This window comes from Leptosomus discolor, chromosome 5 (genome assembly GCF_034619465.1).
Source record: "Leptosomus discolor isolate bLepDis1 chromosome 5, bLepDis1.hap2, whole genome shotgun sequence".
Taxonomy (NCBI): domain Eukaryota; kingdom Metazoa; phylum Chordata; class Aves; order Leptosomiformes; family Leptosomidae; genus Leptosomus; species Leptosomus discolor.
This window is the reverse complement of record NC_141395.1, coordinates 42,625,451-42,641,309: the sequence shown is the minus strand read 5'-3', so window position 1 is coordinate 42,641,309 and position 15,859 is coordinate 42,625,451. Positions and strand designations below refer to the sequence as shown.

Here is a 15,859-nt window from a genome sequence, read left to right as displayed (position 1 = left end):
CCCTCAACCTTACAGCCCACACAGTTAAGAACTGGCAGGAAAGGTCCTAGGAGAAGTTTTTAGCTTGACATTGTCAGCCCATGGCTTACGCACCCCTTTTCTGTAGTGGCTTCCCTCAAGGAGTAAAGGGATGCAACGAAAAACAGACCTCTCCTCATACTTACCTGTATGTGGTGCAAATCGGCTGAATCTGGCCCATCTGCCGCTTGGAGGACTGCCCTGGCCAGTGGTTTTCCTGAATTTTACCACCATTTGGGACCTCCTGCAGAAGGAATCTGACAAATACATCGCTCTTGCTGATGGTCCTGGCAACCACTACAGCTTCGAGCCCACCAGCCTCCCAAAAGAAATAGAAAAGGTCGCTGTTGTTCTTCAGGCTGAATCAAGCATGAGCAGATTTGGACCAACAACTTCTTCTAAGCCCCAACTTGCACTTAGATGGGTGATGGTGAGATGTACCTAGGCTGCAGGGTCGCAGTCACTTGCTGCCCATCCAGAGCTGCCCATGAAACAGGCAGTGGGATCCTTCCCTGCCTGCACATCCCTGCCAGGCACCACAAGCCAGCACTTGTGCATGGTGTATGCTCACTGGCTCAACACGGGGAATCCACGGGCTGGCACTAACCATCTCCTGTTTGCTAATAGTCTTCTTTTTCCATGCAAAAGAGAGGAGCCTGAGCGAGGAAAACATCCAGCATCCCGTGATGTTATTGGTTTCCTTGAAGTATTTCAGAAACACAGAGTTGTTTGAGTATTATTTGCAGCTAAGCAGGTGAAAATGTTCTGAACTTTTTGCATTTAAAAGAAAGAAAAGGGAAAATGAAAGGATTTGTCGGTAATTAAAATGCTACATTTGTCAAGAAAGGCATAATACCTCTCTGAGTTGGTTCTGATTATCGGAGAGTTTTAAGTGGTTTGTTTTATGACAAAGATTGTTTAGCGGAAAATAGAGTAGGCTGAAATCCCAGTGTAGTGTGGGAGTATAATTTAGAGAAAATCTTTGAGCTTTGTACGGTGTGGAGTGTCACTCAAGTTCAAGAGCATCTTTTCTTTTCCACCCACGTTGTCCTTCCAGCTGACATGTTTGGAGGTCTGTCTTTCCTAGGCTGTGTACCAGGGACCCCCATGCTGCCTCAGACTGTGCTCTGCTGAGAGGAGGCACTGACCTGCACGAGAAATCCCTGTTGTTATAAATACCCTTTCCTGCTCCAAGTGGGGGACGTCAGTCTCTCTAATACAAAAATAACTTATCAAAGAGAAAAATTACTTTATTACTGTGATGTTACAGAACAGCTCTTCAGACCAGCCCATTGACATTTGAGAGAACAGCAGCAAACCAAAGTGCAGTTGGAGGACCAGCAAATGCTTGCTTTGATCCCTCCATTTCTTCTGACAATCGCGTTTACATGCACACTAGGAATTTCTTCGCTCCCATGTTTTTCTTCAGAGCTCCTTTCCAGTGTTGAGGTTTGCCTCGAGGAAGAAGGAGGGGAAACCCCCTTTCCTTGCTTAGGGCTCTGATAAAGCAGGAGCCCTTTTGACATGAGAGCTTGGGGATTCATGGGGGGGGAAGCCGGCCCTTCCCATCAAAGCACTTCTGAGGAGTACCGTCAATGGTGCATCGAAGGAAAAACCTCTTCCAGTAGAAGACCAAAGTCTTCTGCTTTATTATCGCCTCTGGGGAGCAGGGGCTCTGGGAGGCCCAGGACATAGCCCTCAGTCATTCAGTGAACCCATCCTTCTCCTTGGTCCTCTCAGCTCCATCTCTGCTTCACAGGGACTGCCAGCAGCATACACGGTTTCACCTCTCTGTGTGTGTGTATATATGCCCAGGTTTGTTCTGGCCAGAGTTGAGACACTTGGCCTTTGGGCCACTGCATCTAGCAGAAGGGAGAATCAAGTCTGAGCTAGGAGAGTGTGATGAGTGCGTGCCTGTCCTCTGTGGGCCACCTTTGACCACAAGCACTGCGTGAACGCCATCCAGAGCAGTAACTTGGAGTGATTACTCCAAACTGAAACACAACAGCCGAGCCCTAAGGAAACTGTGCATCTCTGGAGGCATGTCGTACTGGCTTCTTAGCGCATCATTTCCCTCCTGGCCCTCAGCAGTTGGTGGCCATGTGTGATGGCATGAGATTGATTTTGCTGGTTTCATGTTGCTCTGTTACAGTTCCTTGGAAGAGCATCCAGGGCAGGAGGAGGCTAGAGGTAGGGCAGGTCATTCCTTCCCACAGGAGCAGCCCAGCATCATGCAAGGGGAGGGGAGGTCCTTGTGGAACAGGGCAAGGAGGAGGGAAAAAAGGCAAACTGCCCAGAGCTGGCAAGGCAGGGCATGGACTCTGTCATCACAGCCGTAGCAGGAAGGTTTCTAGGTACAGAGCAGATTGCAGCTCAAAAACAAGTGCTTGGCTGGTCCATGAGACTTGGACAAAGGGTGGAGGGAACAGCACCGTGCCTGTTTTGACCCACCTTGGACTTTTCTATATTAACAAGTTACATTTCAGTAAAATTCAGTGCAGTTCTTGAGTTTAAAATGCATATAGGGTTTTTTGGGGAGAAGGTCATTTTAATGTAAGGAGGTTGTCCTCAAAAATTGTGGCCACTGCTGTTGTGGGGTCACTCGCTGGGGTTTCCCCAGTTTTGTAGCTGCTCTCTGCTCTCACGTTCAGGCAGCCGGAGCTCCCTCTGCTACAGGCACTGCATGTGTTTAGTTACTGTACAGAAATTGCATGTCTTTCTCCTACCTTCTGCAGAGCTCTGTGCTGTTTTAAACATTTGGTTGAAGAAACTCTCTTGGAGGACCTCATTCTCTCCCTTCTATTCCTTATCCCCTTCCATCTTTCCTCTCAGATAGTACTTTGAACTGTGAAAGCTGCTGTCTTTATTTAGACTTTGGAAAGGGAAAGACAGAGATGAGGTGTGGCATTTCCATGTGTTCGTTTTAATAGTTCCAGTTTTGGCTATGCACAGCAGAAACCTTCGTGGTGCTCCATTACACTGTGATTTTGCATGGTTTTGTAGTCAGGCAAGCAAATGAGATTGAAGCTGTAAAAAATGTCAACATGGTGTGCTGGGTTTAATGGAGGTTAAAGCCTTCTTTCTACTGTTGAGATGTTGCGATGACTAAACTTCAGCATGAAAAGTGCTGAATACTGGCCTTTAATAAGTTTCATTTTAAGGACACAGTGCTTCCATAAATAGCCCTTCCGCAGAGCTCTTGCACAGTGCTCGTGCCAACTCAGAGTTAGGAGAAAAGGAGGAAAATCCAGCAAATATCTTTATCTAGGCCTTTCTCATCATGGACCCGTGCTCCTAGACATATTATTTCAGGTGATGCCATCCAACATGGTATGAAGATCATAAAAAATAGTTTATTTCTGCAGAAGAACAGGCTGTCTTGTTTTTATTCTTGTTTTTCTTTCTAGTTTGGAAACTTTCTGCTGCCACTTTTGCCCTGTGGTAGCTGTCTCCCGTAGGTACATTTGTGGGACCCTATTCTTCTTGTCCCCTTCATGCTGATGCCTACAAGTATTGAAAATCAGGAACATCAGCTTGCTTGGGCTTCAGAGGGATAATGGTGAAACAATTTTTTGTTTGGCCATAGGTGAACTTTGCCGTGTCCAGCTTTAGCAGATCCTCCTGACTAGCTAGGTCACAATCCACCATTTTTTGGAGAGGAGACACCACACTGTGCACATGGTGGAGCAGTAATGAAGGGCTGGAATAGAGCCAGGCAGGGGGCAAAGAAGCCACAGAGTGGGGACTAAATGGTGAGCTGCAGAACCTGTGGTGTCTCCCACTTAAGCAAGGGATAATTTATCTTTATTAAAATTTTGGGTTGTGCAAAAGGCCAGTTTCAAATAGCTCACTCTCTCCCTCTCCTGTGTTTACCCATGGGGTGACCTGGGTGTTAGAAGACAGACAAGGCAATTGTGTTGGTTGATGAGGCTTAGTATGAAGCATAAAAATAACAGTAAAAGAGTATCAGCCCTTCTCAGTCATCAGCTGCTGAAATTAGGATGTGCAAGGACTGGGATTGAGGTTTTCATGGTGCATTGTTTGGGTTTTGGGGGGTTTTTTAATAGATGTGGATGGGTGATGGGAACAGGGCAAACTCTACCCAGGACTTTGTGTTTTTTGAGTTATATAGACCTAATGTCAGGTTAGTTCAGCAGCTTAAGGGATGCAATTCTAGGAAGAAAACAATGAGAATGACATAAATGTTGAAGAATTGGATTACATGGGCCCTGCTGCAATAAATGAGGTATAAGAGGGGTAACTTGGGTTTGAGCCTGTGAAAACTAGGGAAGTTTTTGACTTACATTCTAGTTATTAATTTGCTCGGAGGAAAACAAAATATTCTTTGTATGAATCCTTATTATAGGCTGAATTAAGGATGTCACTGCTTAAGAAATCCCACTGGCTTTATGGAAGCTGACTCAGGCTTGGCCATGGGCTTCATTTGTTTGCTAAACAGGAATCAAACTGATTTTCTGGTAACTTCACAATGTTTGTTTAAAAGTTTTTACCTTAAGATGTAGAAGACCTGAAGTTTTGTAATGAGTCTTCAGTTCTCTTAAGTTCATGCTAGTTAGAAGTGATGGGGAGCAAGGCTTTGGTTGGGCATGTTGCCTGATAGGGTGAATGTCAGGAGATTTTCGGTGAAATTGGTGTTGCTGAGAGAGCATTGAACCTGTGTTAACTGTCTGCTACTGATAGTTCTGTGTTGCTTAAATTCCCATTTTACACATTTGAAGGACAGCTCTCTGCAGCTTAAAAATATTTTTTGTTATATAGTAGTTCAAAAGCCATCTGAATAAGCTCAAATTGTTGTTTTGAGTTTTGGAAATGCCTCTGTTGAAAGCTACATCTTTTATTATAAAATATGCTGTATGTAAGTTCTTTGAATTTGAGACTGTTCCGTGCTGCCTGTGCTGAATTTTAATTCACCTACTTTGGGCTATATAGCACCCAATTAAATGTGTGTAGGGATTATGCTTTCTGAGGTCTTGATGGCATGTTAGATTTGGGATTATATCTGGGGGTAAATAGAAGAAAATCAGAGCAAACTAAACAAATGCAGTTCTTTAAATAGACTGGTCTTTCGAAACTTGATTCTCCAGCTGAGGAAGAGAAGGAGAAATATACAGAATAGTTTTGCTTGAAAATAGTTTTCTGACAAATTATAATACACTGGTTTTGCCTTAACTTATTCTCGAGGTGTTTTCTCTTTTAAGGCTGTAATTTTCTATGTTCATTCCCCTCCTGTTACATGGAAGAATGTTTTTATTGGGCCTTTATGTATGGGACATTATCTGGTAGTATTGGGTAATCTGTGACCCCAGATCTTCTGTTTCCCTGTCTGTTTTTAAGGTGCTTCTAACCAATTCATACTCTGTATTTGAAAGCCGCACAATTACTTGTCTGTTCCCAACAGAAGACATACTTAGATGAGCACCATGCAGGATATAAATTGCTTATGAATAAAATTTGCGCTAAAGGACAGTTTTTATTGTCATGGTTTTCTTTGTCAGGAAACAGATCCTTTCAACATCTCTGGCATAGACTTGTATTTCACTTGCTGCTTGGCAGTGCAAATGTATCTAAAATGGATGTATTGGCATCTAGCTGTGACACACTCCCATTTGTTCTTTAAAGTCTTGACCAGAGCTTCAAGACAGCCACTAATAACATTTGGAATAAATTAAAGCTGTGAATTAAAGGATGTGGGATGAGGTACTGAATGTTCATATGCCCAAAGACTACTTCTGAAATAAGTCAACTTCTGTGTCAAAGAGAACTTTACGAAGTAGCTAGTTAGAGCATACACTTGTATTTTAACTAGTCCACTCTTCTAATATTGCCCTTCAGGCGAATGACAGATTTGCATTCAGTCCCCTGCCACTTTGTATGCAAATGCCCTGTAAGATGATTCCCACTTTGCTAATGCACTTCATACTACATTTTAAGCATCATCTTGAGTCTGACACTTCTTTTTTAGTGCTCCCTTTATCTCTTGATGGCATTTTTCTGTCCAAAACATTCATGGAAAGCTTTTTTTTTTTTTTTCCTCCCAAAAGTTTCATGAAAGAACTGTTTTGATGGCTTAACTTCAAGCATTTGATCTTGAATTCATCAGCCTTCTGACTTTTGAGCCTTGCAATTAACATTGTTGGGCTTGATCTTTTATGTGACCCAGTGGTCAAAGCCAACTGTAGGGAAATATATCTGTAGCCAGACTTAGTTAATGCAAATCAGTTTGTTAACCCTATTTTAATTCTTGTAAAGAAATGTATATTATTTGCCCTGGAGTGTAGGGAGCTGAGCGTATTGGTAGATAATGGTGAGAGCACAGGATTTGCCGGTTCAAAGAGATTAAGCCACAGAGTTGTTAAGAGGCTGAGGAAGGGAAAAGATTGGGCCAGTTCACAAATCTCATAACTGTCAGGAGCCCTCAAGCACCAAAGCAGATATTTCATGTATACTCAAGAGATCAGAAAGTTTACAGAGAAAATCATCTTGCAGGAGGAATCTTGACTTAAGGCTTCATTGCCTTTATAAAAACTTGATAAGCTGTGCCATGCAAACGTGCCAGCTGTCATTAACCCAGAGGCACTAGGGTTTCCCTGGAGCTCTGCTTTGACTTTTGGAGAAATAAAATACCAGGATTTGGGTACAGCAGAAGTTGTTAAGAGAGTCTGAACCCAAACCAAACTTGAATCTAAGATTTATGAGATTGATCCGTATGTAGTCAGAAATACAGATCAGCAACAAGTATTATTTAACCCAGAGTGGTCTCTAAAAAGGGTGGGACTGATGATGCAAATTAATGTTTCAGAAATACAACCATTGTGTTCCCCTTTCTTACGGACTTCCTATGAAGGGTGGACCACTTGGCTACGCAGGAGAACAGATATTTTTCAAAGGCGAATACCAAGGGATGTAGCTGGAGTGTTAGGGACAGGACTTGGGGTTCTAAATGCCATAGTCTCAGAAGTGATAATGAACAAATTAGCTGCCTCTACTGCTGATCTATCCGAATTACAACAGCCATTACAATCCTCCCTATTAGCTCTAGGAGCTCATCAGTGGTTGGTGTTGGAAGTTTTACCAGACTGGGAACGGACAAACATAAGGGATCATAATATCATTATAGATGCAATTGGAGGGCTCCAAAGTAATATCTCATTGCCCCTGAGCTGTATCCAGGCCCAGCTGTGGATGCAATCAATAACTGCATCTATTATAAGGGAAGGAGAGGAAGGGGTCTTCCCCACAGAGATACGGAAGATAGTTTGGGATAGTGCCACTGATATGGAAAGAGAGCTCCAGTCCTGGTGGGAAATGGTAAACTTTACCTATAACCCCACCACACACAGTCACTGCCCTCGTGTTAACTATCCACAATGCATCAGTGACTGTAATATATCCCATAAATAGCCTTGGGAATAAATCATGGTCAAACTCTGCTTTATCCTTTTGAACACAGGACATGGGCCCGAAAGGTAGAGAAGAAATGGCAAACAGTTGATTTAGAATCCTGTATTGTACGGGGGCAACAGGGATTTCTCTGCGAAAGCAATACCATGAGTGCACAAGACATTTGCCTGGATACCGACCAAAAGGTCTGTCACTTTGAAATTCGCCCAAATGCCAGTCCAAAACCAGTTGTCGTCTATGCAGGAAAAGGTTGTGCTTGTTCAAGAACAACATGTCATTTTGTGTCTGTAGAAGGAGTAGAAATAGACACTAGGAATCACTCGAACTTCTTATTTGTAATTTTACCACCATCACAGGATGTGACTTTTAGCTACCTTGCTCCTGTGATTTCTCATCAGATCCTGTGATCAAACTATACACTGATTTCTGAACTAGAACCCACACCTATAGGGATAGATTTAGAAGTGACAAAAAGATTGTTGAAACACCCAGACTTAATACAGATATTAGAGGAAGCCAAGAATAATGGACAGGAAACTCTAGTAACTGTTCATCATGAGGCAAATGAGGTAAGTAGGGTCTTGAAAAGGGTGAAAAAGGACAGAGAACACAAATGGTGGGATACACTTTTCGGGTGGTCACCTTCGGCCACCGGATTTTTCAATGTCCTAATGCATCCAACAGTAGTGTTGTTGATAGCTACCGCTGTTTTATTATTTCTAGTAGTGACCCTATATATGTGGGTTTGGCATATAGTTAGAAGAATAACTTCAATGTATGAAGCATTATACCAATCAGATAGAATAGCCAAGTAAAAGAATTTACTTAACTCAATAGAAAAGGGGGGAATTGATAGGGGGACATATAGAAAATATATTTTGTAACAGAATATAATGAAAATATTAATAGGGAGCTACATAGAAAAACAAAGCTAAAACTATTAAAACTTGATTCCCAGAACTAACATGCATGCAAGTAAGCAATTAGTCACTAACCCCTGCAAATTGCTTGAGAAAGAAGCTGATAAGAGAAACAGAAAAGACAGAAACAAGGACATAATTCGTGGCTCAAAGGGGTCAAAGGCAGGACGAGATAAGAGCTGAGAGGGCTAGCTAACTTCCATCTCTAAACAAGAACAAAAAGGAGATAGCCAGATGTGCACACAAGGACAGACCAGGCTGAAACCAGTCTGGTACTGCAAGCTCAGCCAAATTAGAGATTCCAGGGGAGAGGTGAGGAGTACACAGCGAGGAAGACCTACGGCCTTCATCCCTGAAGACCCCTGCCCACGACCAACAGGAGGAACTGCCAGGAGGAACTGCGCAAGCACACCGAGGAGGAGCCCGAGGAGGAGATTATGGAAATGAAGTGACCAGAAGGAACTGCCCTTTCAGGGATAGGTCATGAATATGTATAGGCGTTTTGAAATAGGTGTTGTTTTAACTGTATAAATACTGGACAAGTGGCCACGGTGGGTATGCACGTTTGTGGTGGAGCGATCCCCCGTGCATCTGCGTGCAATAAACATGCCTACTTTATAACCTTTCAGGTTGTAGAGTCTTTTCCGCACGTCAGTACACAAAGCAAGTCAGACTACGGCCTCAGAAAATACATACACAGCTACACTTGGCAGCCCTGAATTTTCAAAGCATTTGATGTAGGTTTAGATATTGTTTAACTCTGTGGCTGTGATGAAGTAACCAAGTTGCTCCCCAAATAAACAAACCTTCTCCTCCCTGGTGCTGGCTTTGGCCTTGACCCCGCTCTCATGCCCTTTTGCTTAAGTTGATGCTGACTACAGTTGACACGGGCTCATATGACTCCAAAGTGAGTTGCTTCAGGGAGGTGAACCACCAGGAAAACATTCACCTGTTTGTTTGTTGTGGGGTTTGATTTTCATATTTTCTTTCCCCCTCCCCTGGCATACCTTCCTAAGCCAGCCTACCCTGGGGTCAGATGACTCCTAGGAGTGTGGAGCTGCTCGTTTCATCAACACATTGCAGATAGCATCTCAGCCCCATGGTGATGCTCCACGCTGACCAAACAGCAACATCTCAGTTGTCTCACCAGTTCTGAGTTGTTTTTTCTCTTTTTTGATCCCTTAAGTTAGATTTGCCATCAGCTTGAAAGCAAGTTGGGCGGAGGTGGGAAACTAGGGGATGTGACTGATGCTCTCTCCAGTAGTCCAAATGAGTTCACAGCAGATTGTAAGTCTGTGTTTTCATTTGAGAGAAGACATTGCAGGATGATCATTATTTTTTAATTAAAATGGTATTGATTTTCATTGCCAGTGAATTCAGTTATCACATAGGCTGGGACCTGTTCATTGTATTAAGAAATCTTTGTTCCAAATATATGCTGTCAAATGACTAATTTTGTTTAGGCTTCTGCAAATGCTGATCTGCAACCCAGCCTTTGCGTTGAGTAAAAAACTACTGAAATAATACTAACTAAAACACTGTTTGCTTTTCCTTTTTCTGTTCAGCGTCTGAACCCAATCTGAAGTTACGATCCAGACTAAAGCAAAAAGTTGCTGAAAGACGGAGCAGCCCCCTCTTGCGCAGGAAAGATGGTCCGGTGGTTACTGCTCTTAAGAAGCGCCCGCTGGATGTCACAGGTACGTTGGGTAGCAGCAAACCTGCACCGGCAGTCACATACTCAATGAGATGTCCCTTTCCAAAATCAATTCCTGCATCCAGTTAATTGTGCAGTCTGGATCTCTCATGCGCCTCTCAGTGTACCTGAAACCTGGATGAAGTTAGCAGAGTTCAGCAGTGGGTGATGCAGGTGGGCATAAGCGGCATTGGTCCATTGGTACCTGTCTGTGGAGACAGCGTTACCAACTCAATGAGCTTTTTTTGTAGTTTAAGACATGCATAGACAGATGGACGTATGCCACCAGTGTGCTGGTTTTTTTTTCCCAAGCATCTCTATGATTTTCAGCAACAGGTTGTTGAGAAATAGAATTTCTCACAGGTGGTCCTGTTCATATCCATGGGGAGGCCATAATTCATGGCTGTTGTCCTCCAGCGGTAAATGCTTTACAATTCCTGATCATTTTAGGCTTTGGGCAGGCTACCATAGTTCCTTGTAAATAATTACGCCAAAGCTTTAAAACATTGAAGGCATTTTTTTAGATATATAACTGATATTTCTGACTACTCATTTGACAATTTCTTGTTGAAAAATAATATTCTTCTGGGAGTAAAGTTCCTAAGGAGAGATCAGAGTAAAGTAGATTATATAGATTACCATAAAGTTAATTCTTAGCACCATCTAGGGATGTCTCTGTGTAAGTACCACTGTGTGACAGCTTTTCCAGACTTGTCTCACTTTAAGTTACACTGTCATCATTCAGAAAAACTCAAAGTGAGCTCTCTTTAGAGAGCCGGTTGGTTTTGGGAGACCCTGGGGCAGTTATGCACTTCTCTGTGTCAGAGTCTCTCTGTTTGCAGAGGGAATAGGTGATTTCAACAGCAAAGCATAATTTGTATCGGATATGAACAAATTTGCTTCACCCCTCATGTGTTGCTATATGTTGTGCGGCTTTCAGGATGAATCAGGCTCTAATGGCTGACCATTTTGTCCCAGTGATACCTTCAGAAATGGAAGCTCCTGCTTCACACTGAGCATGGACCTGGTTCAAGAAGCCAGCCTGGAGCCTGGCTAGAAAAATATCTGAGCTGTTATAGTAAGAGGGGACTTTTGAATGGAAAATAACTTTTAAAAGAAGCCCCACTTCAGGGAATAGAAGATAAGTTTAATCCTGGAAGGATACATCTTCATAGAGTCACAGTTTGAATGTGCCAGGTACTTTTCATATGCCAAGGTAGTATGCACGGTATCTAATACGTTGTAGTTAATGAGACAGTTCCAGAAAAAGCACGTATTTTCCATGCAATCCGCATATTTTTTCAAAACATGTAGCCTCTCTGAAGTTGCTTTCTGTGGAGAAGTTGAATGTTAGATGCTCAGCTAGGTGTTACTCAGTGCTGAGTTTTCTTGCTAGCGAGATGCCTCCCCAAAGGCACAGCCGACAAAAAGCAACAAGGCTTCTTTCTTTTAAAAAAAAAAAAAAATCTCTGCTACTTTGCTGGACAAGGATCAAAATAGCGTGCACAGAATAATGCCACAAAAGAAATAATTTTTTTAAATCCCCTCAATTGGGCTTTTACTTCTACTGGGGCATCGTAGAGCAATTATGAGACTGCTGCAGCCTGAACCATTGCTGGGAGATTCTTGTGGCACTGAGAAAATCCTGTGCTTGGGGAGGAGGAAGGTTCAGAAAAAAAGTTTTGAAGTTATTTGCCTTCCAAAATAAAAGGAGAAGCACTGGAAGCTGTACCACATACCAGGTGAGCCACCTTCTCAGGGAAGTTTTTCTGGGTGTTGCAATTTCAGGCGCTGTTCCTGTTTGTTGATATTTCTGTGTCATTAATGGGAGGCTTTGATTTCAGGCTGATCATCTCCATGGTTGTGGTTAGTGAGTTCACAGGGAATGTGTTGATTAAAATATACAAAGCTGAGAGGATTGTGTTCAGGTGGTAACAGAATTATTTTGGGAGATTAACTCTGCCTTGGGTCTTTCCAATGAGAAAGTGTTTTACTCCCTGAGTTGAGAAGACTTACCAAAAAAAGGAGAAAAAAAAATAAAGAAAAAGAAGGCGGCAGTGATTTGAAACAGATTTACTGTTTTGGACCCTACAGAGTTTTGCCCAATATTTTTAAAATCTGCTCAGCCACGACCATGGCTACTTGTCCATCCAGTCCTAGGTCACTCAGGCAGCTTTTAAATCTCCTAAAGCCATTTAATTTGCCATCCTGGCAAAATATTATTCTTGTGAGTCAGTCCCAGGCAGTTTTTGGGAGCTCAGTGCCATGGGAGCTGTTGCACTGTGTGAAGGGCAGCCCAAGGCAGGTCGTGTTTCTCTGAGGACCGAGCACGATGTGGGCACTTCACAGGTGATGGGGACATCACATACACCTGCTCGCCTGCACCAGAAAAATCTCGGTGCCTCTTTTTAAAAGCAGAGATCAGCTCTCGTGCACAGTCAGCATGAGGGCTCGGTGCTGGCGGCGTATTTCCAGTAAATCCAAATGCACCAGAAGCCTGTTTGGGGAAACGTCAATGCTGAGATGGTTACCTGGTCATTCCAGCGTGAAGTCTGCTGCAACATGTGGCAAGAGGGTGTCGTTAGGGTTATAGGCTAAAGCGGGTGAGACAAGCACTTCTAGAAAAATGAAGCGGGACAATCTGACATCTTCCAGTTTGACCTCTTGAAGCCTTCCATGTCTTATATTATCTTCAAATTGTATTTAAAGCTATTAATACACTAGAAGATAAATTCCCATAAGGAGTAAGACATAAATATGGTAAGTAGGTACTCAGACAGACCATTTGAAAGTGTTTGTCAGTATTTTAAGAGCCCTGGGAAGATTTAGGAGAGAGATGGGGAGGAGGAGGGTTGCTTTGCTCCAAAACAAAACTCAAGGGATTGTTACCTATCTAAATACCATCGCAGAGATTGTTTGTAACACTAAAAGTTGGGTTTGGATGTGTTTTTAGACTCTGCATGCAACAGTGCTCCTGGATCTGGTCCCAGCTCTCCAAACAACAGCTCCAATAACATAAGTGCCGAGAACGGAATTGCAGGATCAGTCACGAGTATTCAAGCAGAGGTACAGAGCCCTTTCTCACTCTGATTTTTAATGCTTGGGTTTCTAATCAGTTTTCGCAAAGTTTTGGGAATTTGAGTGTACAGACCGGTGCACACCACACTAAAAAAGGAAAACCCCGATCGTGACTTGGAGTGGACTTTGGGAATTACCTCTCTCTCTGGGCTGACAGGATGCATTATCTGTTTATTAAATCTAGTTTGAGCCAGCTCACAAGCTGCTTGTGGTGACTTGTAGTGGTTTTGTTGTGAGGAGAGAGTAAAGATAAAGTGATTTAGCAAGGTAAAGCATGAAGATCGTTTCCTGGCCAAGTGCAAGTATTTTAAAATTTGGGAAATCTGCTCTCATAGGTTGTATATAGTGTGAATTTGTTGTGGGCATTAGGTTAGTCTAAATACAGCGAAACCAAAACTGGATTAAAGGGAACGGATTTAACCTTTTGCTCTCCACTTAGGGATTTGAAAGCTTGATGCCCGATGCCATGTGCTAGTTTATAATCCCATAAGCTTTCACCATCACTTGAGGCATCTGCTATGCACATCAAGGGCTGGTTTAATTCAACACAGAGGCTCCTGTGTTGAGGATTACTGAAACCCACCATTTTCTAAGGAAGATATTGAGGTGTGGGCCATGTTAACTGGCTCCCAGCATAAGCCTTACATGTAGAAAACCAGTGTGGTTTTGTCATGTCACTGGTGCATTTCTTTTTCTCCAGCTTACCATTAACTGTTCTCTCCATGAATATAATGTGTGTCTGAACATCAGGACTGTAAAAACAGCCTTGGGCTTGTTCTCCCCAAATTGTCATTTAGAACTGAAAAGGACTTCTTAAGAGTATAAATGTAAGCCCTTGCTGCTTTCTAGTTTTGTACAGATTTTCACTTTATTTTTATTTCTAATGTAGTGTTAACAGCATTTACTATAGGCGATATGCTTTCTGCTCCACCCTCTCCTCTGCCAAATTATCCAACACGTATCTACATCCCCTCTAGTCTATTGTAGACCTTACGAGACTTAGACAAGTATTGTAAAGATTAAGACCCTGTAAGGTAGACTCTTCACTTGACGCTGGGAGTTGAAACCGCTTTAAAGAGCGATGGCTTTTGAGATGCACACTGACCACGTAGTAGTTTGGAGCAGACTGGGGAAAATGTATCTCACATACAGGTGATCTGTTGGTTTGCAGAACTGAAGATCAGCTGAGCCGAGGGCACATCTTAGGTATGTTTGTGTTAGCCCCGGGAAGACTAGTGCTGAGTTACCAGTTTGGCTGATCCAGGAGCTGTCAATCTTGTCTATACTTAGAAAACCACAAATTCCCAGCTACTGCTGATGGAAAAACTACCAGATTTGACAAATTCTTGTGATATAAACAAAGCAGGCAGCTTCCCACAAGTCAGTGTTAGCTTGTGAAGCTGTGATACTCTCCTTAACCATTTTACTTTTCAACTAAATAATTTGAGCTAATCATCTGTGACTAGACCACCAGTACCTAATAAAATGGACACAGACTGTAAGAAAGACTGTTTTCATCAACTGCTCGTAATGCAGCAGTTTTGTAAGTTAGGCTGAGGCATAAGCTGCACAGACAATGTGAAAAAAATTCTGTACTGCCAAAGCCTTTCCCTGGGAGTCATCTTTGCCTCTTTTGCAACTGTACCGCAGTGGGTAATTCACAGCAACGCTGCTGCATGCGAGGAAAGAAACGTGTTCATCTAGAATTTTAACAAGAGCAACATTTGATGCATGATCTCCAAACAGCCTATGCATAAAGGAGGAAGAATATCTAGTTCTCATTTCCCTGAAAATAATGTCTAGAGGGTTTTTCACCCGCTTTTTATAATTTTTGAAAAATAAGAAAAATATAACATACAAATGATTGTGCAGTTCCAGTTTTAAAACTGCCCAGGACTGTATTATGTATATTGGAACATTGCTACCACAGAACAGAATGAAACATAAATCACTGTGTGATGGCAAACAGAACATCGATAACCTGTTGCACAAACTGTTCTCCTCCCAGTGTTTCAGGCGTACTTGAATGGCTTAGCTAAATGTCCCAGTCCTTTGCATTTGTTTTTTGGGGAAAAATAACTCTGCACTTTGTTCCAGCATTTCCTGTTGTGTGATACTAGCTGATCCATTTGCCTGCATAGGTTAATTTGGGAAAAAAATAACGGGGCAAGCTAGGGTTTTGGCTTCTTTAAAATCTTATTCAGTAGAAGTAGTGTTGCCTGGTAGTCCAAGTGTTGGAGATTCTTTAATACCAGCTGACCAGGCTTTCTCATGTTCACACTTTTAAATATTTAGAAATATTTAAGTATTTCTAAAAAAATAATGTTTCCAACTTCACGTGTTTCATGCTTACTGTCATGTTTTATTTTAAATGAGAAATATGTCTATTTGCCTTTTAGTTTTCTAGGTCATCTCTTGAACCATATTAGATATGTTGGAAGACAGTATTTCATTATTTAAGTTTCATTATTTAAGTTTCAATGCTTGCCTTCAGTGTGGAAAGACTACAGCTCTCTGCCTCCTTTTAAAATAGGCAATATCTATTTTTAAATACTGATTTTTTTAAAGGTTTTTCCATCTTTGAAAGGTACATGATAGTCATTGCCATTGCAGTTGATGCAAGACTATAAAAAGTACTTGACTACAGACAGAAATTGTGCCTGCTGAAATTGTTCTCTTCTGTGCAATTCAAAAACCGTTTGTGTACAACCCGTAGATGGGATTTGTA

The 15,859-nt window shown here is 42.3% G+C and overlaps 1 protein-coding gene across 3 annotated transcripts in view; it reads left to right on the top strand.

Annotated features, from left to right (window-relative positions):
• LOC104349698 (histone deacetylase 4) overlaps window positions 1–15,859 on the top strand; it is a 119,908-nt gene that overhangs the window by 31,803 nt on the left and 72,246 nt on the right. For 2 of the 3 annotated variants that reach the window (XM_086465674.1, XM_009955315.2), the window contains exons 5-6: window positions 9,926–10,057; window positions 13,007–13,119. In XM_086465674.1, the coding sequence (XP_086321800.1) occupies window positions 9,926–10,057; window positions 13,007–13,119 (245 nt within the window). Of the gene's footprint in view, window positions 1–9,925; window positions 10,067–13,006; window positions 13,120–15,859 lie in introns of all 3 variants that reach the window. The other variant, XM_086465673.1, reaches the window with a different exon arrangement.